Source organism: Marmota monax, unplaced genomic scaffold (genome assembly GCF_021218885.2).
Source record: "Marmota monax isolate L192 unplaced genomic scaffold, Marmota_monax_Labrador192_F-V1.1 WCK01_AAM20220418_F8-fsc00012, whole genome shotgun sequence".
NCBI classification, from domain to species: domain Eukaryota; kingdom Metazoa; phylum Chordata; class Mammalia; order Rodentia; family Sciuridae; genus Marmota; species Marmota monax.
The window spans coordinates 20,876,797-20,902,970 of record NW_026695227.1 but is presented as its reverse complement, the minus strand read 5'-3'; the positions used below and the strand labels follow the sequence as shown (position 1 = coordinate 20,902,970).

At 34.6% G+C, this 26,174-nt stretch overlaps 1 protein-coding gene across 1 annotated transcript in view; it reads left to right on the top strand.

Moving 5' to 3' along the window:
* Positions 1-26,174, top strand: part of Cpne8 (copine 8) — a 195,612-nt gene that overhangs the window by 26,123 nt on the left and 143,315 nt on the right. The window contains exons 2-4 of the mRNA XM_046436155.2: positions 2,378-2,418; positions 3,610-3,656; positions 23,258-23,361. Of these exons, the coding sequence (XP_046292111.1) occupies positions 2,378-2,418; positions 3,610-3,656; positions 23,258-23,361 (192 nt within the window). The remainder of the gene's footprint in view (positions 1-2,377; positions 2,419-3,609; positions 3,657-23,257; positions 23,362-26,174) is intronic.

The following is a 26,174-nucleotide window of genomic DNA, read 5'->3' as shown; positions in this document are numbered from 1 at the left end:
TTCTGGGCTTAAAAAAAAAAATGTATTGGAAGCTTTCTTAAAATAGGAAAGTGGCTTGTTGAGCATTTAATTGGAGGAGGTAGGCTTACCACATGAGCTGATTGACTGTTGTCATCAGGGAAGATAGCTGGGTGCTCTACTGTATGGGACTAATATCCGTAAGGACTGGACAGTAAAGAGGGCAGGCAGGGAATCCTTTCCCCTAGATGCTCTCAGAAAGAGCTTACTAAATTCTCACTTATCTACTGTCTTATTATAGATGTATGAAATATGCCTTTTCCATTAGCCCAGTATTTCCTGATACTGGTTAGAGTTAATAGTCCAGGTCTCGGCTTTAGTTGTGTTGTTTTATAATCTTCTTTTTAAGTCCAGAGACCAGGAATTTTAATTGGAATTTGAGGGTGAGTGGTTATTAGAACAGGTCGGGCAATTCACTTCAGTTTTTATTATGTATTTCTTCAGGTATTATTTCTACCTCACTATTATTTCTACCTTCATTATTATTTCACTCTGTTTTTTCTAGAACTTTTTATTTTTTTCAAGAATTTGTTCTCATTCTGGTTTTCTCTCTTCATTTCTCTTCTGGTTTTGGTCAAACAATTGTAAAGTTAAATTTCATGGAGTTTTACTTCTTGTCACATCATTTTTTTTGTTTGTTTTTGCCTTGTCATTATGTGTTATGGATCATAATTGTGGCAAGAAACAATGTAATGAGGAAAGTCTTTTCATTAAGGATATTAATATCTGATGTTGATAAAAATCCTTTATTTTATATTTATAATTAACAATGTAATCTATCTTTGCATAACCAAGGCACTGAAATTGCATTATTTTCCTTAAAGTATGTATATATCATAGTTACAGGGTCTGAACCACAGTGAAGTATTTTGTTCTCTTGATTTTTGTGAACTTTGAAAGAAAGCGCTTATTTAACATTTTCTTAGGATACTTAATGAACAAAAGCTGGAGCTACAGGAAGGGTCAGAGAATTTCCACTCAAGTGGAGAACTAGCTTTGTAAATATAATATCACAGTAATTTTTCAAATGGAAATGTTTTAATTTACTGTTTGCCAACCATTACTGGAGTCATGGTGTCTGCTTAGGGGACAGAAAGGATTATTTTAATTTGATTTCTGACTAGTGGTCTTTTTTTTTTATCTCTTGTAATTCCAAATATAAATATATCTGATGTTTTCTTTCCAGGAATATTTCAAAACATATTTCATTTTATGATCTGTGCTTCATTGTTCTGTTGAATATGTTTTTATTTTCTTAGTGTCCAGTGATTCCATGGAAGCAATCATGTTTGAGAACCTGAATGAATTAAAAATGGATGTCAGGTTGATATGAAAAAAGCAGGCCTGTTCAAATACCAAGGGCACAACAAATAAATGCACAGGAGCAGTGGTCCTGCGGAGGAATAAGACAGCTTGCACATGAGATTTTCATTAAAGTATTAGAGACAGAAATATAATTTAGCTGTTATTACCAATAAATGGAGGATGAATATGAAGTACAAATTTGAACTTTTGGAACCCTCAAGCCATCACCATAATAACCCCTTTTCAGAAAAAGGATGTATCTTCAAATTGTCCCTTAAAAAAAAAAAAAGTCAGTTTTAGTTGGGATTGTTTTCTAATTCAATTTAATAATTGCTTCCCTTGTTGATCATAACGTATCAATCTTAAGTTTTCATTAATTGCCCTGTGTTACTCTTATGAGCATAAGGTATAAGGCTGTGTTACTGCCACTGAGGATAACAGGATACCTCAATATTTACTTTCAATTTCAATTCTTTCATAAATGTATAAATATATACAAAAAAAGGTACTGATAATGATGGTCTGATCTACTTGTTTAATCTTTTCCTTTATTGAAAAGAATCTTTATCCAGGGTCTGTATATTCATCTTAAATTTCCAAACTGTAATAACAACATAAAACTCATCAGGATAGATATAAGTGACAGTGCTTCTCTACTGGTGTGTTCTAATTGATCATGGGCTCTGAGTTCCAAACAGTTTTACAGTATTCATAACCCATGTTTCAATTCAGGAAGCATTTCTGAGCATGTAAACTTTCAATGAAAATTTAGGAATAAACCTGAAACAGTTACTTCTCTCAAAGAGATTTTAATGTTAGTATGTGAAGAGTTCATGTTAGTTAACTGCAAGGCAAGACTGAGGTAATAAACCCACGCCCTGCCCAGCTTCCTGTGCAGTGATATTCAGACCTCTAGCACATTTTTTATTAGTTACATATACCTAAGTATATACACATATTTTATGTACTTATAAACATTTCATACATTTATATAAATATAAATGGAAATGTTTTGGCCTTATGCCCACCTAACATTTTCTGTTTTATTCAACAGAAATCTTCTTGACAGAGACACATTTTCTAAATCTGATCCAAGTAAGTATTCATTAACTTGCTTCTATTTATTTTGCTTACTTGATTTTGCAAAAATTGTATGAAACTTATAGTTCCAGAGGGAGATGGTCCCAGGCTTTGCTTGCTTATCTATCTGGGCAGAACTATGGCTAAAGATGAAGTGGCTTAGCACTTTGAGAATAAGGAAATGCAGATAACTCCAGCATAGGACAGTTTCCTTTGAAATTAAAACTTCATGATATGGTCACATGGTAGAAATACCATTTGAAAGATAGCCATAGTAGGCTGTAATTTTAAGAGTTTAAGTCACAGAATAATATTTCTTTAAAAAAAATCATTGAAGTGGTATAGAAGGCATACCAACCAGTGAAATGCTGGCATGAGCTGAATTTGATTACTAAGTAAAGAGATTGAAATTTATGAATAACTTGCAAAATGAAAATGGTAGTTTGAATTAGAAAACAGCAGAAGTGTGTAAATCAATTAGTGTTTCCAAATCTCATAATATTTTGAAATTGATGTGCAGGAGTTCTGCATCTCTGCAATGTATGAACAATGTGGTTAATTATAGGAAAGAGGTCTTTGTCAGGTGCTGGAAGATTCTTGAAGTGGTCATTGGGGAAAAGGAATTAGAATTTTGGGGATTAAAAAGTCTTGGGGTTTATTTTATGAGTAGATGAGATTCTTTTTATCCCTTAATCTTTATCCAAAGCCCTTAAACTCCCTTTCTTGGACTCCCTTTATTGATTGATACAATTTCTTACCTGTTTAAAAATATTGAGGGTAGATGTTGTAATTATTAAATGGAGACTATGATTTGTCCCAGTTTGTCCCTCTTAGGATGACTTTGAGCACTTTAATTATCTTAGGAGAAATTTGACTTATACTTCAAATTATTAAATTATAGTTTGAAAATTTACCTACATCTGTATGCAACAGAAATAAAGATATTAGCAAATAATTATAGTGTTCTTTACATGTCAAGTTTGTATGCATATCAAATTCCAAAGGTCTGATATAGTTTGTTCTTTGATTCATTAAAATAATTTTTAATCATTTGATGATTGAATAGTAATTTTCTTGCCAGGGTAAGGTTAGGAGTTAGGCATTTAATTGTGTTGTAGCTTTTGGACCATTGAAAAGGAAATTCTATGCATTCCCATCTGGTGTTTATAAGAGAAATTTATATATGTATTTTTTTATCTTTTGTAGTTTGTGTCTTATATGTACAAGGAGTTGGAAATAAAGAATGGAGAGAGGTAAGACAGAGTATTTTTTAAAAAATCACTGTTCTTGAAGATATAGTATAAGCTATATTTTAACAATTTAATCATAATAGAACTTCCCTGTTTTTAAGTCTTTTCAGTTCAAAGATTTTGTCTTTCATTTTATGACAGCTATCTTTGCATCATAGTTTTTAATATTACTGAATGCTTATGACTGGTTAGCTTATTTATGAGCTTGTGAAATATTCTAAACCTGAGACTTTGGCTTGCGTAAGCCTAGAGTTTTATTATAGTTTACTTCACATGATTCCTCCTACAAGTATGTTAACTTAGTCTCCCATTCAAAGGTCAACTGATTTTTATAAAATTCCACGTAAAAGTGTTTTGTGTAGTGCTTGATATCAAATATCACATGACTATTGCCAGTTATTTGTTTAAAAATAGACACTTAGTATCCTAATACAACTATTACTGTTTAATGAAGCAAAATCAGAGTCTGAACTATCATTTTTATTCATTTATTTTCTAGTGCATCTCCAAGTTTGAATAGATCACTGGAGGGTGGGTGCATGTTAAAACATGAGGCATTCCATGTATCTGTCGTTTCTGGCTATTTCAGGAAGAGAGTGCATTGTTTTAATGGGGTTTGTTTCTGGATAGATTTTCCTACAGAGATTTGTGCTATTTGTTCTCACAGATTGCTTTGTATCAACCATGTTATCAATGCATCTCAATTGTGAGGTAGAGGGTAAGAGTAGATCTTTGTAATTTATTGTCATAACTGGTGCGAGAAGACACAATTCAAAACTTGTTGCTACTGGTAATAAGTTGGTAGCCACTGGGATACTGAGCACAAGATTCTTATGTTAGTCAGCTTTCACCACTATCATAAATACCTGAGATGATCAACTTATAGAAAGAAAATGAATAGTTTGTCTCACAGTTTTAGAAGTTCCAGTCTGTGGTTGGTTAGCTCTTTTGTTTGGACGAAGCAGTACATCATGTGGGGGATACATGATAGAGCAAAATGCTCACCTCATTGCCAGGAAGCTAAAGAGAGAGAGGAAGAAGCTAGCCTTTCACAATCCCCTTCAATCACCATTGACCTAAACACCTCCCACTAGGCCCTGCTTCTCAAAAGTTGCACCATTTTCCAATTGGGCCATCCTGAGGACCAAGCCTTTAACACATAGGCCTTTGGGGGAACTTTAAGATCCCTGTCCCTGGTCTGCTAAACTTCATGTCCATCTTTTAATGGAGAATGCATTTAGTCCATCCCTAAGAATTAAAAAAAATAAAATAAAAATCTGTATGGCCTTGCAGATTTCTGTTTCACCATTTCTCAAAAGTTTAAGTCTAATCTCCTGTGAGATGTAAGGCACACTCCACTTTGGGCCCTATAAAGAATTAATTACAAAGAAAATTACATATTTCCAAGATACAGTGGTTGAGGTGGCACAGGGTAAACATTCCCATCTCTAAAGGGAGGAAGAGAAAGGTAGAAAGAAATTGTACCTAAGCAAGACTGAAACCTATCAGAACAAAAACATTAAATCTGAAATCTCCACATCTCACAGCTTGTGGCAGGATGTAGGCTCCCAAGGACTTGGTCAGTCCCCTGCCCTAAGGCCTTGCTGTCCATGTGGGCTACAACCAACCTTTCCTCTGAAAAAATTCCATTTGGGGCTGGCTCTGCTTGCTGCCTGCTCCTTTCCCTGGTGAATGTTGCATGTTGCTGGCATCTGTAACTTCCTGGGGTCTCTGTTACAGCTTGATCTTTGTCTTGCAGTTCTATGCATTGCCCTGTCATGGCTGCTTATAGGACTTTGAACCTGCAGAACACTGTCTTGCCTCAGGCTTTCATTTGAGGTCTTGGTGAAAGCTTCTCTGACTCCATTATGTTTGCATTCTGCATACCTGGAAAACTAGCATTGTGTAGGTGACATCAGGGTTTTGCACCAGCTTGAGTTGTACCTGGGCCTATTTGTACTATGATTGCAGTGGCTTTTTAGCAACCTGATGACTAACCATAAGGAAATGATTCCTTAGTGGATCCTAGATGAAGACTGTGCCCAAGGACTGTCTTCTCAAAAGAAAGGCTTGAATACAAATTTGCATTTCTGCACCTTTGGACCTATGATTCCTAGGATGGCCTTGCATATTTCTTAGATGTCCCTCAAGGAAAGATCCTCAAGGATCTTTCCTATTATTCCAGGGCAGAGGATTTTTTTTTTATCAGTGCTAATCCTGGCACTGTTTTTTTTTTTTTTTGTTGTTGTTGTTGTTGTTTTTTAAATGTGTCTCCTTTTCTGGCCAAACTGCAAATTTTCTAAAATGTTCTGCTCTGCTCCTCTTTGTATCTGATTCTTACTTTAAATTTGGTTATCGGTAGCCCATACTACCTATGCTGCAATTTGAATGCTTTATTGCCTTGAAATTTCCTCTGCCAGATAAACTAGTTCATCATAAACTTAGCCTCCCACATGGACATGGACAAAAAGCATCCAAATTCTTTGTCATGTCCTAACAACAATAGTCTTTGGTCAAATTCCAGTGCAGTCCTTATTTCCATCTAAAACCTCATCAGTATAGCCTTTACTATTGCATCTCTATTAGCATTCTGGTCTGAATCACCCAATGAAGCACTACTTATTGCATTTTAGGTCTTTTCTAGCTTGCTTCTTCAAACTTTTCCAAATTTCTCCTGTAAACCAATTCCAAAGGCTTCTCTACAACATGTGTTGTAGTAGTACTATGTACTATGTGTAGTAGTGATAAAGTACTATGTATTATGTGTAGTAGTAATAAAGTACTATGTACTATGTATAGTAGTGATAAAGATCATGCCACTTCTTATTACCAATTTTTATTAGTCAATTTACTGTTACTCTAACAGGGACCTGCAATAATTAATTTATGAGGAGATTCAATTTAGCTCATAGTTTTAAAAGTTCCAGTCCATGATTGGTTGACCCTGTTGTTTTGATTGAGGGATTACATCATGACAGGAGTAGGTGGCAGAGAATAATACCCTCAGGGGCATGTCTCCATTGAATTCAAGACCTTCCACCAGGCTACACCTCAATGGCCCTAGAACCTCCCAGTCGCACCACCCTGGGGACCAAGCCTTTAATTTATGGGCCTTTGGGAGATATTTACTATCTAAAAGCATCATATCTAATTGCTTTTGCACATTGCTGTATTGTTGTTTGGTATTTACCTTGAACTCTAAATATCCAAAAGTAAGCTCCTCTTCCCTATCCTATGTCTGCTTTGTGTTTGCTACAGATATGGTTAATAACATCATCAACCAAAATATAAAACCAATTTTTATAGTTGTCCTTGCTTCCTCCCCACTTGTGATTGAGTCAGTTACCCAGCACTGTGAATTCTCCTTCATGAAAAAAACAAAACAATAACTCTCATACAAGCCTTGCCTTTTATTCAGATTTACGTTGCCTTTTGTCTTCCTTGTTGCATCATTTTCCTGTCTGTCTCTTGTTCATCTTTCTTTTCATTCTTTGATTTTTCCTCCTGAAGGTCACGCTGTCTCTTATCATTCACTCTTGGGTTCTCTTTCTCAAAGGCCTGGCACAGCCCAATATGGAACTTCTGACTGGCATAGGTACCAGGCTGCATGGAGGCTTAGAATATACCAGGAGTGTTCAGAACATGGTATTACTTCAGAAACCAAGAAAGGAACCAGGCATCTGGGTCAATGCAGCTCCCTAATGATGGGGCAATTTGAAACTTCATTAGATAAGGAGATTTGTCAGAAAGGACTATAGAAAATATTTCAGAACTGAATCAAGGATCTCATTCTTATTGAGTGGTAAAGGACAGGCTGAACTCCTTGCTTGAAAAATTTCCTATTTCTTAAGCAGTGAAATGTAAGTTTCTTGCATAACTTACAAGTTCTTTCATAATAGTAATGGCTAACTATTGTTTCAAGCCCTTAACATATATTGACTAATTTAGTTTTTACCACAACTTTAAGAGTTGGAAACTATGATAATCCTTATTTTATGAATGAGGAAACCGAAACACAGAAAAGTTAAGTAATTTGACCATATTTACTTGGTTGTAAATGATAGAGTGAAGATTCTAACCCAGACTGACTGGCTCCAGAGCCATGAGGCCAGCCTACTATGCACCATTGCTAATCTGATCTCAACCATTACAGTCTGGTTTTAGAAATGGAAGGACATTTTGTATCAGATTTTGGACTTTTACTATGACTTTCTTTAGTTCAATCTGAAAGAAATTCAAGTAGGAAGAAGTTTATTTTTTTTTAAAGTGGCATATTATTAAACTGAAACAAAGAAAACAGGATATTTTGTTGCAGTAGAAAGTTGGTAAGAGGAAATCATACTCAAACTGGATACTGAAAATAAAGTAAACATGGAGAAGATGATAGGACCAGAATTGTATAAAATGGGTAGGAGATGGAGATGGAGAGTCACCAGTTTGTTTTGTGTTGCTATAACAGAATAGCAAAGGCTGGGTAATTTATAAGAAAAAAACTATTTCTTTTATTTCTAGAGGCTGGGAAATCCAGGATCAATGCTGAGAGGCCCACATCTTGAGAGAGCCTTCTTGTTGCATTATCCAGTGGTGGAAGGTAGAAGGGCAAGAGAGTAGGAGGGATGAACTCATGAACTTATTCTTATTACAGGAACCTACTCACTCCGTAATGAACACTCCCCTGAGATGATGGCATTAATCGATTTGTGAAAGCATTACCTAATCATCTCCTGAATGTCCCAGCTCCCAACACTGCTGCCTTGGAGATTAAGTTTCCAACCCAGGAATTTTGTGTCGGGGAGGTGGTGGTGGTGGTGGTGGTGGTGGTGGTGCATATTCATACCATATTAACAATGAAGAGGTGATTTCAATGGAATTTCAAAAGAGTTAAATGTGTTCCAGAAGGAGAGAACAGTATGGAAGGGTAGAAAAAAATATGCCAGATGCAAGAGATAAACATCATGTAGCATTTAGCAATTAAAAGAACTTACTGGGGAAGACATAGGGAGGAGAAAGTGAAATATACCACATTTGTTGGTAGTCCCCATTCAACATTTTGAGAAAGACAGTTTTCTTTGTTTGAGGGCCATGCACTGCATCTCTCAGTGATTCTGTTTCCCCATCTGTAACATGAGGGAGGATGATAATGATTTTATGTTGTATGTTTGTTCTGACGATGAAATGGGAACCACTGATAACAGTATCTGGTACCTAGGAAGCATTATACCATTATAGATACATTGGGATTCCAAGAGATTAAATGACTTGCCTTGAAAAAAAATAGCAAGTGGCAGGTAAATAAATTTCTACAGTATATAATTTTATAAAATTCTTTACACAAGCTCAGCAGTTGATGGGAAAATGACCTATGGGATTTACTTGGCCTCAAACCTAATCTGAAGCTGTGGTGTTACACAGCTGCTAAAAAGCTAATTCAATCTGAGGCTGCATTGATGGATGTGCATTGGCTCTACATCAAGGAAGATAATACTGTTATGCGGAACCATATGAAATTGTCATTTTTGTAGGTCAAAAGTGGTTGAGGGTTGGCAGTTACATGTGATTCAAAGTAATACTGTTGTATTTTGCTCTGGTGGGAGAAAATTTGGAATGTTACTTTTTCAGTTCTACCTTTTAGTCCATCAAAATGCCAAGTATGGCCAGATGCCTTGGCATATACCTGTAATCCCAGTGATTGGGAGGCAGAGGCAGGAGGATCACAAGTTGGAGGCCAGCCTGGCCATTGTTGCAAGATCCTGTCTCAAAACTCAGTGGTAGAGTAGTTCCCCTAGTTTTCATCCCCAGTACCACCAAAAAAGGAAAAAAAAAAAACAAAACAAAACCAAAAACCAAGTATGTATTGGAGGAAGATTACCATCTTGAAGTAAGGGATAGAAGCTCTGTCATGTGAATAAAGGGAGGTTTACTCTGAAAAATGTGGAGACTGAGTAGTCACAAAATGATTGTCTTCAAACTCTTAGAATATTTTCATTGTTAAGGGGGGATAGGCTAACTTGATACTGTTTAGGAGGAAACAAAAAAATAGGAAAGGCAGCAGAACACATCAGACATTAGTATGGCACTATGTAAAACAGTGGATGTGTAACCGATGTGATTCTGCAATCTGTATACAGGGTAAAAATGGGAGTTCATAACCCACTTGAATCAAATGTATGAAATATGATATGTCAAGAGCTATGTAATGTTTTGAACAACCAATAATAAAAATTTTAAAAAAAATTTGATCCAAAGGTTGGAGGGACAAAGAGGTGATGTTTAGTCCTCCATGAGGAAGAATGTTTTAGCACATAGAGCCTCTCAAAAGTAGAATGAGTTTCCTGGAACAATATTTAGGGACTATAATGGAGGTACCATTCGTTACAAGCAGTGTTCATACAGGGGCCACATCCAGTCATCAGGAAGAAGATGGACTCAGCTTTGATATCCTTGTTAGTGTCTGTTTTATGATGTTATGGAGTTTAAAAAGAGTTATAACAATTAACAATTTTCCAAATACCTTTTATGTATTAAACATTATTTTATAAGGATGAAAATTAGTTGTGATATTTCAGACTGGGAAATTTTGGGTACTTTATTAAAAAATACCCATTTATCAATTTGACCAGCATTTAGTGGGTGCCAAATGTGTAGCTGGAGTGGCAAATGAAATTTAAATAGAGTGTTTTTATCATAAGGAATATATATATTTATTCACACAGAGGGAGAGAGAGAGAATTTTCTCAGCAATCTTGGTATATCTATACAATTAATTTACTGATTTATGTATCAATATTATCCTAATAACATGGTGATTGTGTTTTTATTTGAATTCAGGTGTGCTATGGAAAAGCACATAGAAACATCAGATTTTGTGTTCCAAGATAAATTAATTTTACATAGTAAGGGGTGGAGGAATGAAAAAAGAGCTAGAAATGTGAAACAAAAAGCTCCAAATAATGAAATAGAAATTATTTTAAATTAATCTGTATTTGAAACCTGCAATTTTAAAATTACCCCTGTCACTATTAGAATCACCTCTTTTTCTTTAATAAATTCTAATGATTGTGAATTATGAAAAGTTTTTGAAATAATGGATCTTTTAAAACTAAAATGATTTTCAGTGCATAATAATGTCAGAACTAGAAATGATACTTAAATGCCATGAATTATGAAAGTCTGAAAAGCTCTTATGGCAAGTGGATATAGTGAAGTAACATTCTTAAGGGCACGCTTCAAGAAATTCAGAAAATATTGCAATTAACTTCTTTGAGTTAGATTTTAGTTATATATAAGTAATCCACTTTGTGAATTACCTTTAAATATTTATAATAACTGAGTTGGTTCTGGATTCCCTGACTTAGTATGTAATGAAAGAAAGCAAGCTGAAGTTGTTTACAAACCACAGTGATTGTAGTTTAGAGCAAACCATTCTACTATAGTTTGATGTTGCATTATTTCATTGACATGGAGCTATTTTAACACCCATTCATCTACATACTAAGAAACACACACATGTGCACACACATGTTGAAGAAGGATGGGAAATTCTTAATACTTCAGCTGAATTGTTATTTTTCCTTGTAAATCTTTTCTAACATTACAAATAAAATTTCCACTTTGCACCTTTGAAATTCACTTTTATCTTTCTTATGGTCCTTGTCATCTTTTCCTTTATATCATTCAATAAACATCAAAGAATTTTTTAAAAATTAAATTTGTTTAACTGGCACATAAAAATTTTTAAAAGTTAATTTAAAAATTAAACATACTAATGGGGTAATGTGATGTTTTGATCCATGTGTGCATAGTGTAAGGTTTAAATCAGGTTAAATATATTTATCTCCTGAAACATTTATTTCTTCATGCTGTAGTTTGTAAATTCTTCCTTCTACTGTTTGATATATTGTATACATAACTGCTATCTAGAAACACCCTTTTGTTCATTTGTATGATAGAACTTCTTACCCCTATACAACTATCAGTATCATAGTTGTATATGTATACAACTATTAGTATCATAGATTAACCTCTCCATTTCCTTTATTCCCAGCCTGTGGTGACTACCATTACTCTTAATTTCTGTGAGATCAATTTTTAACATTCCACAAATGAATTAGATCATGCAGTACTTGTCTGCATTGCTTATTTCATTTAACAAAATGATCTCAATTCTGTCTATGTAGTCACAAATATCAGGATTTCCTTCTTTTGAACGGCTGAATAATATTCCTCTGTATATATGTGCCATATTTTAAAAAAATCATTCAACAGTTGACAGACACTTAGGTTGTTTCCATTTCTTGGCTGTTGTGAATATAGAGCTGCAATGATCGTGGCAGAGCAGATACTTCAATTCTACATGCATTTCCTTTGTATGTATATACCAAGAATTGGAATTGCTGGATCATGCAGTAGTTCTAGCTTTAATTTTTTTGGTGAACTGCCAAACAGTTTTCCTTAATGGCATTGTTAATTTACATGACCACCAACAGAGTGTGAGGGTTCAATTTTCTCCACAGCCTCACCAGCACTTGCTGTCTGTATAGTATTTTGGTTGGATAATAGCCCTTCTTACTGGAATGAGATGGTATCTCATTTTGGTTTTAATTTGCATTTCCCTTATGATTAGTGATATTGAACATATTTTCATATACCTGAAAATATGAATGTCTTTTTTTGAGAAATGCCTTTTTTCCCATTTGGTAATTGAGTTATTATTTTTTTTTGCTATTAAATTTTTATCTATCTAGAAACACCCTTTATATTTTGATTATATTTGATTATTTTTTCCATTCAGTATTATGCTATTGTTGATTTATTTTATATGGCCTTTATTATACTGCAGCATATTCCTTCATTATATTTTGATTATCAACCCGTGTCAGATATATATAGTTTTAAAATATTATTCTTTTTGCTTAAGATTTCTGTGTGTGTGTGTGTGTGCGCGCGCGCGTGTGGTTCCATATAAATTTTAGAACTTTTTTAATAGACTTGTGAGGAATGTCAAAAGAGACTGTACTGAATCTATAGTTTGCTTTAGATAGTATGAACATTTTAATCATATTAATTCTTATAAATCATGGCCATCGGTTTCTTTACATTTTTGGCTGGTCTTTTGCAATTTCTTTCATCAGTGTTTTATATTTTTTGTTTTATATTTTTTCTGATTGAATTTATTCTGAGTATTTTTTGGTAGTTATTATAAAAAGGATTGATTTCTATTCAGATTATTCAATACTGGTGTAACAGTACTCCTGCTTTTCATATGTAGATTTTGTATCCTACAACTTTGATGAACTCATTTATTTGTTCTAAATTTTTGGTGGAGTCTTTGGGCTCCCTACATGTAGGATCATGCCTTCTGCAAACTGGCAATTTGGATGCCTCTTATTTCTTTCCCTGACTCAATTGCTCTGGTTAGAATTTGAATAAAGTTGCATAAGTGGGCATCTTTATCTTGTTTTAAATCTTGCAAAAAAAGCTTTCCATTTTTCTCCATTCAGTATTATGTTACTTGTAGATTTGTTTTACATGGCCTTTATTATATTGCAGCATATTTCTTCTAAATCTAGTTTACTCAGAGTTTTTATCATGAATGGATGTTACAATTTTATCCAGTACTTTTTCTGTAACAATTGAGGTGATCATAGTTTTTGTCTGTTTTTTTATGTTATGTCACATTTATTGATGTGAAGGGATTGAACCATTCTTGCCTACCTGGGTTGAATCTCTCTTAATCATGGTGAATAGTCTTTTTTATTGTGCTGTTGAATTCGGTTTGCTAGTATTTTGTTCAGAATTTTTGCATCTATATTCATTAAGGAAAGCCTGTAGCTTTCTTTTTCTATGTGTGGTCTCATCTGGTTTTAGTATTAGGGTAATGCTGGCCTTAGAATGTGTTTGAAAGAATTCCCTTATCTTCAATATTTTAAAATAATTTATAAATGTATTAAATGTTTTGTAGAACTGAGAAATGAAGCCATATGGTCCTGGCTATGATGGTAAACATTTTATTACTTAATCTCATTACTCATTATTGATCTGTTCAGGTTTTCTATTTTTTCATGATTCAATGTTGGTAATGCGTATTTTCCCAGTAATTTTTAGATTCCCCCTAGGTTATCAAATTTGTTGGCCTATAGTTGTTTACAATAATCTGTAATGATCCTTTGTATTTTTGTGGTGTCAGTTGTAAATCTCTCTTTTCATCTCTGTTTGTGTCTTTCTTTTTCTTCTTCAGACTAGTTAAGGATTTGTCAATTTTGTTTAACTTTTCAAAGAACCATCTCTTTCTTTTGTTGATCCTTTGTATTGTCCTTTTAGTATTTTTTTTTCATTTATTTCTGTTCTGATAGTTATGACTTCTTTCCTTCTACTATTTGATTTTTTTTTTCTTGTTGTGCTTGTTCCCTGAGATGCAATGGTAAGTTGTTTACATGAGATCTTTCTTCTTTCTTGAGTTCTGTAAACTTCATTCTTAAAAATGCATTGGCTATGTTCCATAGGTTTTGGTACATTGTGTTTCCGTGTTCATTTGTTTCAAGAAATTTAAAAAATTTCTTCTAGATTTCTTCCTTCATTCCTTGGTTGTTAAGTGTCACTTGTGTAACTTCCGTGTATTTGTATGGTTTTAATTTCTTTTTCCTGTTATCAGTTTCTAATTCTATTGCATTGTGATCAGAAAAGGTACTCAGCTTGATTTCAGGGTTTTGAAATTTATTGAAACTAATTTTGGAACCCCTCATCTGATTGATTCTAAAGAATGTTTCATGTACTGTTGAGAGGAATGTGTTCGGTAGCTGTTGGAGGAAATATTCTATAGATGCCTTATTAGTTCCTTTTGGCCTAGGGTATAATTTAACTCTGCTGTTTCCTTGTTTATTTTCTGGATGATGTGTCCATTGCTAAAAATGTTGTGTGGAAGTCCTCTACCATTACCTTGTTGGAGTCTTTCTATCTCTTTAGTTCTACTGATATTTGGTTTGTGTATTTGGGTGCTCCAGTATTGGGTGCATATGTATTTAGAATCATTATTTCCTTTTGCTGAATTCATGTCTTAGTCATTATATACTAGCCTTCCTTGTCTGTTTTTATTGCTTTTAAGATTTATTTTTATGTGTTAGAATTATGGCTACTTCTACTTTCTTTTGGATTTTCTTTGCTTGAGATATATTATTCCGTTTCTTCTTTCTTAGTCCCTGTGTATCCTTGGAAGAGAAGTGAGTTTTTTTGCAAGCAACAGTTGTTTAGTCTTTTTAGTCATTCAGTCACTGTATGTCTTTCAATTAAAGAATTTAATCCATTGACCTTTAAGGTAATTACTAATAGGTAAGGCCATATTACAGCCATTTTGTAACTTATCTTTGAGTTTTGTTGGAGCTCCTTTCTTCTTTCTTCCCCAACTCCTGTCTTCCTTGTGATTAAATGATTTATTCTATTAGTGTGTTTTGATTCCTTATTATTTTTGGTTTGTTTAAGCTTTTTGCTTTGTGTTACCCTAAGGCTTACAAAAATCTACATTTTGATTATAACTTACTATTTTGAAATGATAACACAACATAATTTGAATGTAAAGACAACAACAAAAAATAAAGAGAGAAAATATTAATAAAAATATCTACAGTGATACTCCTTTCCTTACTACATTTTGAATTTTTGATGCCCCTACATCTTTATATTTTTGTTATCTTGTATGTTAGTGAGGTATTATTAATTGTTTTGTGTCAGTTTTCTATCACTATGACAAAATACCTGAGATAATGTGCTTAACAAGGGAAAATATTTATTTTGGCTCATGATTTCAAAGGTTTGAGCCCATCATCACTTGACCCTGTTGTTTGGGCCTGTGGCCCCTTATTACATCATGGCGGGAATATTTGGCATAGGAGAGCTATTCATCTTATGGGGCCTTGGAATTGAAGAGAAACAAGAAGAGGTTGGGGTCCCAAAATTCTCTTCCAGGACATGTCCTCATGACCTAACTTCCTCTCACTAGGCTCCATGTCCCAATAGTGTCACAAACTGGGCACATACTTTCAGCATATAGGGCTTTAGGAGACTTTCCAGATCCAAATTATAGCATTTTGTTTTTTAGTTTTCATGCTAATGATGGTATAAATGATTTTTGCACTAATGTAAATGTAAGAACCTCCTGAATTTTTCTGAATGTTTACCTTTAACCAGTGAATCGTACACACTCATATGTTATCTTTTCACTCATTAGTGTCTCTCTGACACTAATTAAAGAATTTAATTCTGGGTGCACCCAAGCCTATGCCACAGATGGTGGTGTTACAGGCCAAGATATGAGTGTGTCCCACCGGGGCATAGGTCTCTGCCTGGTGCTAGGGCATGTCTACGTGAGCTCTGTTGCCTGAGGTTGGGGATGTGTGGTATAGACAGTCCTTTGCCCAGCAAGTCTGGCATAAAACAGGGTCCCCTCTAAGTTTCAGAGCTACAGGATCCTGCATAGTGTGACTGGCAGGATGTGCTCCAGGATGAAAGTGGAGTCTGCTTGCTAAGTTGCTGGTCTCTGCCTGATGCTGGGGCAGGCCTACAGGCTCCATCTGTGAGCTCTGGCCTAAATATGGGCCCTTTGGTTTCTGCCTAGTATTGGTTCCCACTTCAGAGATCCCAGCCCTGAACTCCATGACAAAGTCCCTTGCTAATTTTAGTGCCATGCTCTCCTGCTGGTGGAGTCTTGGTCCCATCCTTGCTGTCTGAGGTTGAGGGATGGATGGATGCAGTCAGTCACCGGACTGAAGCAGTTCCAGTGGCTCTATCCATGGGTGTTGGCTTGGAGGCAGGGGTTGTGGGGTTCTGCCCAGTACTTTTTACCATGGTGGGCCAGATTGTGGGTTTTAAGTCTAAGGCTTGGTCATAAATCTCTCTCCTTCCTCCAACTGAGGGGTATTTTACTTCATACTGTTTGGAGTGGAGGAGGGATAATACTGGCAACTTTTTCCTTCCTGCCTTATTCAATGCATCTGTTCTTTTTATTATGCTAAAACCAAGTACTAAGATCTGTCATCTGGCTTTGTTAGCTCTTGAGATGATGGTTTGTTCTATAGGGAGAGGAATACTGGAAGAACTTGGCTACCTTTGGGCTCTGCCTCCAAACTTTACACTTTTCAAATCTATTACCAGTTGAATTTGGATAATCATATAAATTAAAATAATCCAACTTAAAATAATTGGAAGATTCAAATAATTTTGTATTAATCTGTGTTGTGTGCTATAACAAAATTGTTAAGGCTGGATGCTTTATAATAAAAAATGTTTATTTAGCTCACAATTCTGGTGGCTGGAAAGTCTAATAACATAGTGCTACATCTGGCTGCATTAAAACATGATTTACTAGTATGCAGGGAACATGGCCATGTATAGGATGGCATATACACAAGTAAAGAAGCAAGTTACCCAGGAGTCATCAGGCTTATTACTTTTTTTTTTTTTTAACATTTTTATCAGACCTGACTCACTCCTGAGATAATATTAATCCATTCATGAGGGTGCCACCCCCATGACCTTGTGACCTTATGTTAGAATTCCCCTCTCAAAGGTTCTGACCCTTCAACATTGCCACATTGGGTACCAAGTTTCTAGTTCAGGGCCTCTGGGGGACAAGCCATAGCACTTCATGATTCATTTAAAAAATGTTCAATCTCTTAAATATAAATATTTAATTGATATATGAGAAAACTAACTCATATTCCCCAAAATTAAGTCTGTAGTTTTTTTTTTCTTTATACAGTAAAATATATCTCTAATCACACAATCAATAGCTGGTGATAACTTGTGAAAATCAATCCCTTTAAATATTATTTTTAAGAATATGATTTGATTTTCAAAAATGTTTTCAGTAGTTTTATAATACTATAATTTAAACCTTGATAGAGTTTAATCCTTTCTATAAAATGCAAAGATATGATCAAGGTATTTTTAAAAAATATTTTTAAATTGTAGATAGATACAATACTTTTATTTATTTATTTTTATGTGGTGCTGAGGATTGAATCCAGTGCCTCACCCATGCTAGGCAAGTGCTCTACCACTGAACTACAACCCCAGCCCCAGTGTATGTGTTTTGATGGTTAATTATTTAGGTGAATTCCTAATAAGATCTTAAAAATTAAATGAAGGTTTTTTAATGTGAAACATTGTCTTAACCAAGAATATTAAGAAATGTATTTCTCTTCCTGTGTATTCATTATATTTTTGGTTCCATCTCATTGACCTATAATAATGTAATATCTAGATAGAGTCTTTGGATTTTTAATATGTCATCTTAGAAAAAAATGAATTTCAGATTATTTATTTGTGAAAAAAAAATCTTTCATGATGAGTTACGTGACAGAACTACCGCTCTTTCCCCCAAAGAAAGAGGGCTGTCAATTCTTTGATGAGGTGTGTTTAACTTCTATGAGCATATATATGAGAAGTCAGATCTTTTTTTTTTCTTTTTTGTGTGTGTGTGAGCTTGCCATCCTCTATGCAGGTGGGATATTTATAGTCCTAAATCGAGTATTTTGGTTTGAATTAATCTTAATAGCTTTTATTAATATTTTTTTCCCTACAAAGTTTATTTTCTTTTTTTGTCTAATCTCTGGGAAGTATCCTATATATGTCATTAAGATTTAATTATGTGGGATGGTGTTGTAGCTCAGTGGTAGAGCACTTGCTTATCAAGTGTGAAGCACTGGGTTGGATTCTCAGCACCACATATAAATAAATAAAATAAAGGTTCACTGACAACTAAAAACAATTATAAAAAATGTTTGAAAAAGATTTAAAATTATGTAAAATTAAAGATGTGTCCTAGTTCATAGGACCTTGTTATTACATCATTTTCTGTTCAGTTCAGTTGACAATCAAATGTGAGACTGGGGTTTGTGCTACCCCTTTACAATTTATTAAACCTTTCTGAACATTTTTCTTGAAACAGCTCAAGTACTTGGTGCCATAAATAGATGGAATTACTGACTGTTCTTTCCACTACTGTTCCTCTAGAGTAGTTTAACAATTGGTTGATTTAGAAATCAGGAGTATTTCCAATCTATCATTTTCTGCAAGATTTGTTCCTAAATTGGAAAAGTAGGTATTTATCCGATTAGCTCAAGCATAAAACAAAGAAAAACCTTCAAAGACTTGATTGTGAATTGTTCTTTTTGAAATTTTTGCTTAAAGTTTTGCAAGAAGCAATGTTTTATGTTCTAATAAAACTCACAGTTTGCATGTTTTTTTCAAATAACTAAAAGCTTTCATACTTTGTAAATTAAAAAAACAGTTCCCTAATTATTAGATGATGAAAACTGAATATTATATTATTATGTAAAATTTAATTTGTATATTTTTATTGTGTCAGAAATTATTGTAACCAGGCTTGTACATACTTTTGACTAAATCTAGATTGGTTAATATTCAGAACAAGACTTTTTAGGACACAAGTTATAATTCTTTCATATGTAGCTATTTCTGTACATTTATCATCAGTAAATATTATAATAATTGTCTCTCCTCAATATTTTAAACCCCTCTGATATGCACAATATGTTATATAGCTGCCTATTTTCTAAAGAAGTGGACATTTTTTATTTAGTAATAAAAGATATTAGCTAAGACCTAAATTTTATTTCAAGTCAAAAAGATTAATCATTAGGTTGAGAGCTAATATATTCTAGCCTCTGGGAAGGAACCAACATATTTCCCATGAGCTGAACTAGTCATAATGTATTTGTGGATTTCTTATTATTTTCAGTTTTCAATTTTCAGAGTATAATGAATTAAAAGCAGGAACATTGTTTAAAGTTTTTTGTTTCTGATATTTAAAGTAAAACATATTCATTGTAGGAAATTGGGAAGACTTACACCAAATATATACCAAATTAAAAATATATACCAAATTAAAAATAATATAACATTCTGATTTACCTTCTATTTTTATGTATGTGTTTGTGGATATACTTACAGTTTGTCAAAATTGGTATTATACATTGCTCTTGACATTTTTTCCCCCTCTGCATAGTCTTTCTGATTTATTACTCTTTAGTTGTTCATTTGTTCAATTTTATTCAGGTGTAAATCAAACAGATATGTATGTCCTTTGCCTTCATGGAACTTGTCGTCTAGGGGAGGAAACAAAAAACAAATGTAAATGTATATTTCCAAAATGTAAGTTTTGTGGAGGAGGAAAAAAGTTGGTATGCAACTAAATGTGGGTAAGTGGGACCAACTTTAGATTAGATGCAGGAATGCTGACATCCTGGATGCTTATGCTGAGGCTTAAAGAGTGAGAAAAGTTAGCCCTGAAAGAATGGGGTTAGCAGCATCCTAGGAAGAGGAGTTTGCAGGTATAGAGTACATCAGGTGGGAAAGTGTTTGATGTGTAAATGAATCTCACAGAAGGCCAGGAGGCCAGAGCAAGGAAACAGAATGTACTGCCCATGTGAGATCAGAGAGGAAGTCAGGAACCAGGTTTTATACACCAACGTGATTTTATTTTGGGTACTCTGTGACACCACTAAAAATTCTAGGGTAGTGAAATAGCAAGATCATGTTTATATTCTTCAAAACATTACATTGAATGTTGTATGGGGGATTAATTGAAGGAAAACAAGAGTAGAAGCAGGTGAGTTAGGAAGGCTTTTGGAAGTAGCCCATGAGAAAGATGAAAAGCTTGAACTCAAGTTGATGACATGAGTTATGGAGAGGAGTAGACAATTGTGTGGTATGTTTTGGAGTTAGAATTGGTAATTCATGAGGTGGTGTTGAATAGAAGCTGATGGGTTGAAAGGAGAAGATAGGATAGATGACTGTATATGACCTGAGCAATCAAAGTGGATAGGGGTATCATTTATTGATAGGAGGTAGGCATGGAAAGTACCAGGAGTATGTGTGTGTGTGTGTGGGGGGGGGTTATATAAAATAAGTATGTCTGGATGATAATTTTGGGGGGCCTATAAGATAACCACGTATGTAAGTTAAGGCAGTTGTACGCATGAATCTGTAAGGAGGTGAGTCTAGGCTGATGGCATACATTGGAAATTATCATTAAGTAGCTGAGATTTAAAGCCAAAGGAACTGTCTTAATCTGATTTGTGTTGCTAGAGCAGAAAGTGACACTAGGTAATTTATAAAGAAGAGAAATTTATTCTCATGAGAGACTGTCAAGTCCAGGATTAAGGTGCTGGCATCTGGTGAGGGTCTTCTCAGGTGGTGGCAGGTGGGAGGGCAAGCCATAATTGAACACCCCTGTAAAGCTTCTTTTATAAGGGCCTTAATCCCACCCATAGGGGAGGAGCCTGCAGTCACCTCTTAAAGGCCCCGTTTCCAGGGGCTACCACACTAGCAGCACTTCAATTTTGGAGAGGACACGTTCAAACATGAGGAAACAGATGGCATATCCTGGAGAAGAGTGACTATGGAGAGATGAAGAGAGCCTGGAACTGTGCTCTGAAAACAGGAGATGTCAGGCCTGAGTCTGAGTAGTACAAGAGAAGCATAAGAGAGTGTGCTACTAGAAAACCAGGAAAGTCTGCTTCAGAAAGGGTGGAGTGGACAGCTATGTCAAATGCTGCTGAGAGGGCAGTGCAGTGTGGACCATAGAGTGACCACTGGATCTAGCAATATGAAGGTCACTAGTGATATTCTCAAAAGCAATTTCAGATTATGTGTCAGAAGACATCAAAATGAATATAGTCGTAATTTATAGATGATTAGCTAAAACCAGAATGGCTACGTATTAGTCTTCACCAGAGCATACTCAGCTGTTCCTATTGCTGATGAATCAGTATTCCATAACAAAAAGCTCTTAGTCCCTGGGGAACTACTGGCTTGGAATTCAATTGAGCTTACCCTGGGAATTTCACTCTGTCATCTAAATTTTCCTTTAAGTGTGGATTTGGGTTAAAATTCATAAGACAGATTTGGGTGCTCAGGAATATGGATATTGGCTGAATTTCTGTTTGAGAGACTTGTGTTATTTTGCAAATTTGCCAGTTTGATGCTCTGTGCTCAGGTTTGGAAACCATTTGCCTCCTGGCAGTAGGAAGGCTGCGGGGGGCCCAGGCACTCTCTACTTTACACTCAAACCTCTTGTCCTCTGTCTTCTTTTGATGTGTGTGGCACTGCCAGTCTGTGGTTATTTAGGTACATTCTCTTATTCCTTTTTCTTAAAATTAGAAAGCACAGATAGATCCATAGTTGGATCTTCCCCAGGATGTGATATGTTCTGTGCTTAAATAGAGGCGAATCCTAGAAAGAATGCAGATATTGTAACCAAAGTGGCTTAGGTTAATATCTTCTGCCTCAGTATTCTCATCTATAAATTGAGATTAATAATACTTACCTTGCAATTCTATAGTAAAGATTTAAAGTAGGACAAGTGCTAAGTACTTAATACATAGTGCCTTGGTGCCTGAAATTATTAACATTGTCCAGTGTAAATGGTCATCGTTTTTGAAATATTGGATTAACTACCTGAGTTATTATCTGTCTATATGACATTGGTCCTTGATATAGAATATTGTCCAATGACATAACCCTCTGTCCATTAGTGCTTTTTTTTTGGGGGGGGGTGGCTACTATTTGGTAATTGCCCTAGTAAATCCTTTATCAATATTTTATACCATAGTTTTATTAATAAATTTAAGAGACCTTCTGACCTTCATATTTTAATGGATTAGCACAGTTGTTCTCTTTTCCTATTAAAAAGATAATATTTCCTTGAACTTTAATGAAAGTTCCTTCTTTGATAAGACAGTATGCTTGATTGCATAATGTTATGCAAGAGCTAAGGTTAAAATTCCCTCATTAGAATTCCATGGCAGTTGGAGGGGAAGAATATAAAAGCCAAGGACAAAAAGATCTGTAAAGTTTATGTTTGTGCTCTGTCTTTAGGAGTGGTGCCTAATGGCCTTCCTTCACATTGAAAAAGGGAGGACCTGATGTGGATTTTTCTTTCCTGGTTTCTATTTGCTAAGAGATGTGGAAACTTGTTTTTTTTAAAGTTAAAGTAAAATACATATCTAAAAAACACACAAAAATTATTTCAGCTTATAGATTCCATAAAAATTATAGAAAAACAAAACAAAAATGACTGATCTTTGTGACATCAATGTGTCACAGGAAAATTCTCCCCCAAACGTGGCTGATAAACTCTACTGGATGAAGGACTGTTTTTGATAAGTACTGAAGATGAGAAATCTGAGTATTTGACCCCTCCAATTGAGACTTTTGTGTGTTGCCTGGCTTATTTATATACAAGATTAGGAAAATAATTTAAATTTAATGTACACATAACTTCTTTTGAGTAGAGACAGATTTGGCTTTCAAGAAAACAAGGGAGGAAGTGTTACTGTTACATGAATTTTTTGAGGAGGAGCTCAGCTTTTAATGAACTCAGAGCTCATTTTCTGATTTCCCTGAGTGAGCAGGAATGATGATCTGATCTCTAAAAATTTTTCTAAAAGACTTTATTTGATCAAGTCATTTGGATATTTATTGCTTATGTTTTAAAGAAACTGTATCAATACTAAGTATTATTCTTAAAGTAATCAACCACATGAGGCTTGATTTTAACCTCTGACTTTCTCTGTCTCTCTCAACAGTTTGGAAGAACTGAAGTGATTGATAATACTTTGAATCCTGATTTTGTAAGGAAGTTTATTCTGGACTACTTTTTTGAAGAAAGAGAGAATCTTCGTTTTGACTTGTAAGTTCTACCCAAACTTGCAATTTTTAAAATTGAGTTTTAAAGACAATTTTCATAACATAAGTTGGGGTCCTGGGGTTGCACTGAATATAGGATTATATTGGCAGGAAAGTAGATTTATTCTATTCAGAGTGTAGACCAACACTGCTTTGCATTTTGTGGAGTTTCACCTACATGCTTGTTGAATAAATAAGTGAACAGTTTCACCATAATAGGCAGTAAATATGGGTGTTCTTTCAAACCTGTGATGCCTCAGTGGGTTTCTTACAATTTCTCTGTAAACTCCAGTTTGAAAGCTAATGTCTTTCTGTAGCTTCTTAGAATAGTACATGGATCTCTGCTTAACTGTGCCTTCTTCTTATCTCTTGATAGCCCAGTATTTTTAAGACCCTGGGTGGCAGATGTAGCATATTTAATATTTTAAATATTCTTGCTATTTTGATGCTGAATCAAGCATATAAAAGTATTATTGTCAAATTAAATTCCTGTCCACAGAGACCTGGAGTCACTTTGTTTACAAGGTATTATTAATTTAGAGTCTTTGTTCCACAGAGGAAAACTTTGGTGATTGTTGAAGTTTCTGCATAGTATTAAAGAAAATATATTGGGGAGGAGAGAAGAAATATCATACATTACAAAATTTGCTCAATATGTCAAAATACTTAAAGGGAGTTTGTAAATATCACAACCATTTAAAAAGATAAATATCTTTTTTGGTGCAGGGTGGTACTGGGGATTGGACTCAGGGGCACTTAACCACTGAACCACATCTCCAGACATATTTTGTATTTTATTTAAAGGCAGAGTTACTTGCTTTTGCTGAGGCTGGCTTTGAACTCATGATCCTCCTGCCTCAACCTCCTGAGCCACTGGGATTACAGGTGTGCACCACTGTGCCTGGCTAAATGTCTTATTTTAAACAACTGAAATATTAAGTATGCCATTATCACAATTTATAAATACTTTTTCAATAATAAAAACTGTCAATATCTTACTTTAGAAAGTCCTAATTTGCCTCCTAATGTAAAGATAAGATTTTTTTCTGTTAATAGACATTTTCATTTTCATCTAAAATGTATGTCATAGCCAGGCATAGTGGCAATGCCTGTAATCCCAGAGGTTTGGGAGACTGAGGCAGGAGAATTTCAAGGCCCGCCTCAGTGACTCAGTAAGCAACTCAGCCAGACTCTGTCTCTAAATAAAATATAAATAAGGGCTGGGGATGTTGCTCAGTGGTAAGCACCTCTGGGTTCAATCCCTGGTATCAAAAAACAAAATAAAATGCATGCAGTAAATAACCTGCAGTGCTTCTTTTTGAGCATCATCTCATAACAGCCCCTTTTCTTCAGAGTACCAAGTATTCATCAAATTTATCAAACAATCTTTATTAAGTTCACACTGGTTTTTATTTCTTAGACACTCCTTTCCAAATAATAAAAAATATGGTTTATGCAAAGAAAATTTGGAGTGCAATGTAATGACTTCCTGTTTATCATGGGGGTTGCACACAGTGTTGTTACTCAACACCAGACATAAGTCATGTAGAATGTGGCTGTGTGCTTCCCTTGTTCAGGCCTTCATAGCCATTGCTTTTAAGAATGTTCTTTCTCATACCTCATGGTACCCCCTCAACTTTTCCCCTTAGTTTCAGACTTTTATCTTAAAACTATCCACTATTTCATGATCCTTTGTTCTGTTTTTCTTTTTCTCTTTCCCTTTCTTATTCATCTGTGTTATATTCTCTCATTTAAAAGTAATAAATATTTATTATAAACTAAGTGATATATGTATTTAAAAATAAAGATTCCCTGCTATCCCAATATTTAAAAAAAAAAGTAAATAATTCAGTGCATACCTTGGCAGGTTTTTCTTTTGCATGTGCAATTCCTGTACCTTAAATTTTTCAGATGTTTTTCTATGCCACCGAATATGCATATACCTCATTCATTTTAAAGCTTCCATAATTTTTATTATTTGAAAGAACTGTAAGTTATTTAATTAAACATTGATTGATGGACATTTCTGCTTGTTCCTTTTTTTTCTTTTACATGTGCTCTGATAAAAATTTTCTGTAACACATGTTTATAATTTTTGTTTGTACTTTCAGAGGAAAAATTACTCAGAGTTAAATTTTAGTATAGAAGGACATGTGTAAGACTGCTTACTGCCTGGTCATCAATCTTTGAAACTGACTTGGAGACCCTGTGAGCTGTGTTCTTCCCTGAACTCTGTGTCTGCTTTTAAGCTCTAACTTTTAGAGCCATTTTTTTTCCCCCTGGGTTCTGCTGCCTCTTCTCTGCTGACAGGCCCTGTCATCTTTCTGAGTACCTCTGCCAGGTGGCTGTACCTACCCATTTTGCCACTCTGTTGTTTCACTCTGGCCCTTCTTTTGCCAGCTTCTTATGTCCATGTCCTGCTCATGATTCCTGATGCTTACTGCTGTGGCTGTTCCAGGAACATTTCTCTCAGTGTGATAAGAAAACATAAAGAAATTAATCTAGGTAAATTGATATGTTTTAACATCTTCAATTTCCTACAAATTATAGTAATTCTCACAAAAACCGTGCAATGTTTTGAAAAGTGAAACATTGCAAAATTGAATTAAATAGCTATCAACTCTGTCTTTTGAATGCATTTGGTTAATTTCTGAAATTCAATTCAAACAACATCTCAATTTTATGTGATCTCTAAAATATTAAAACAGGTATCTCTGGAAAGTGTTACTTGGAGAAGATTATTAAGAAAAGTAATGAGTACATTCTCTGGGCTCATGATGTATCTTTGATATCACTTTAATTAATTCCTTTTGATTT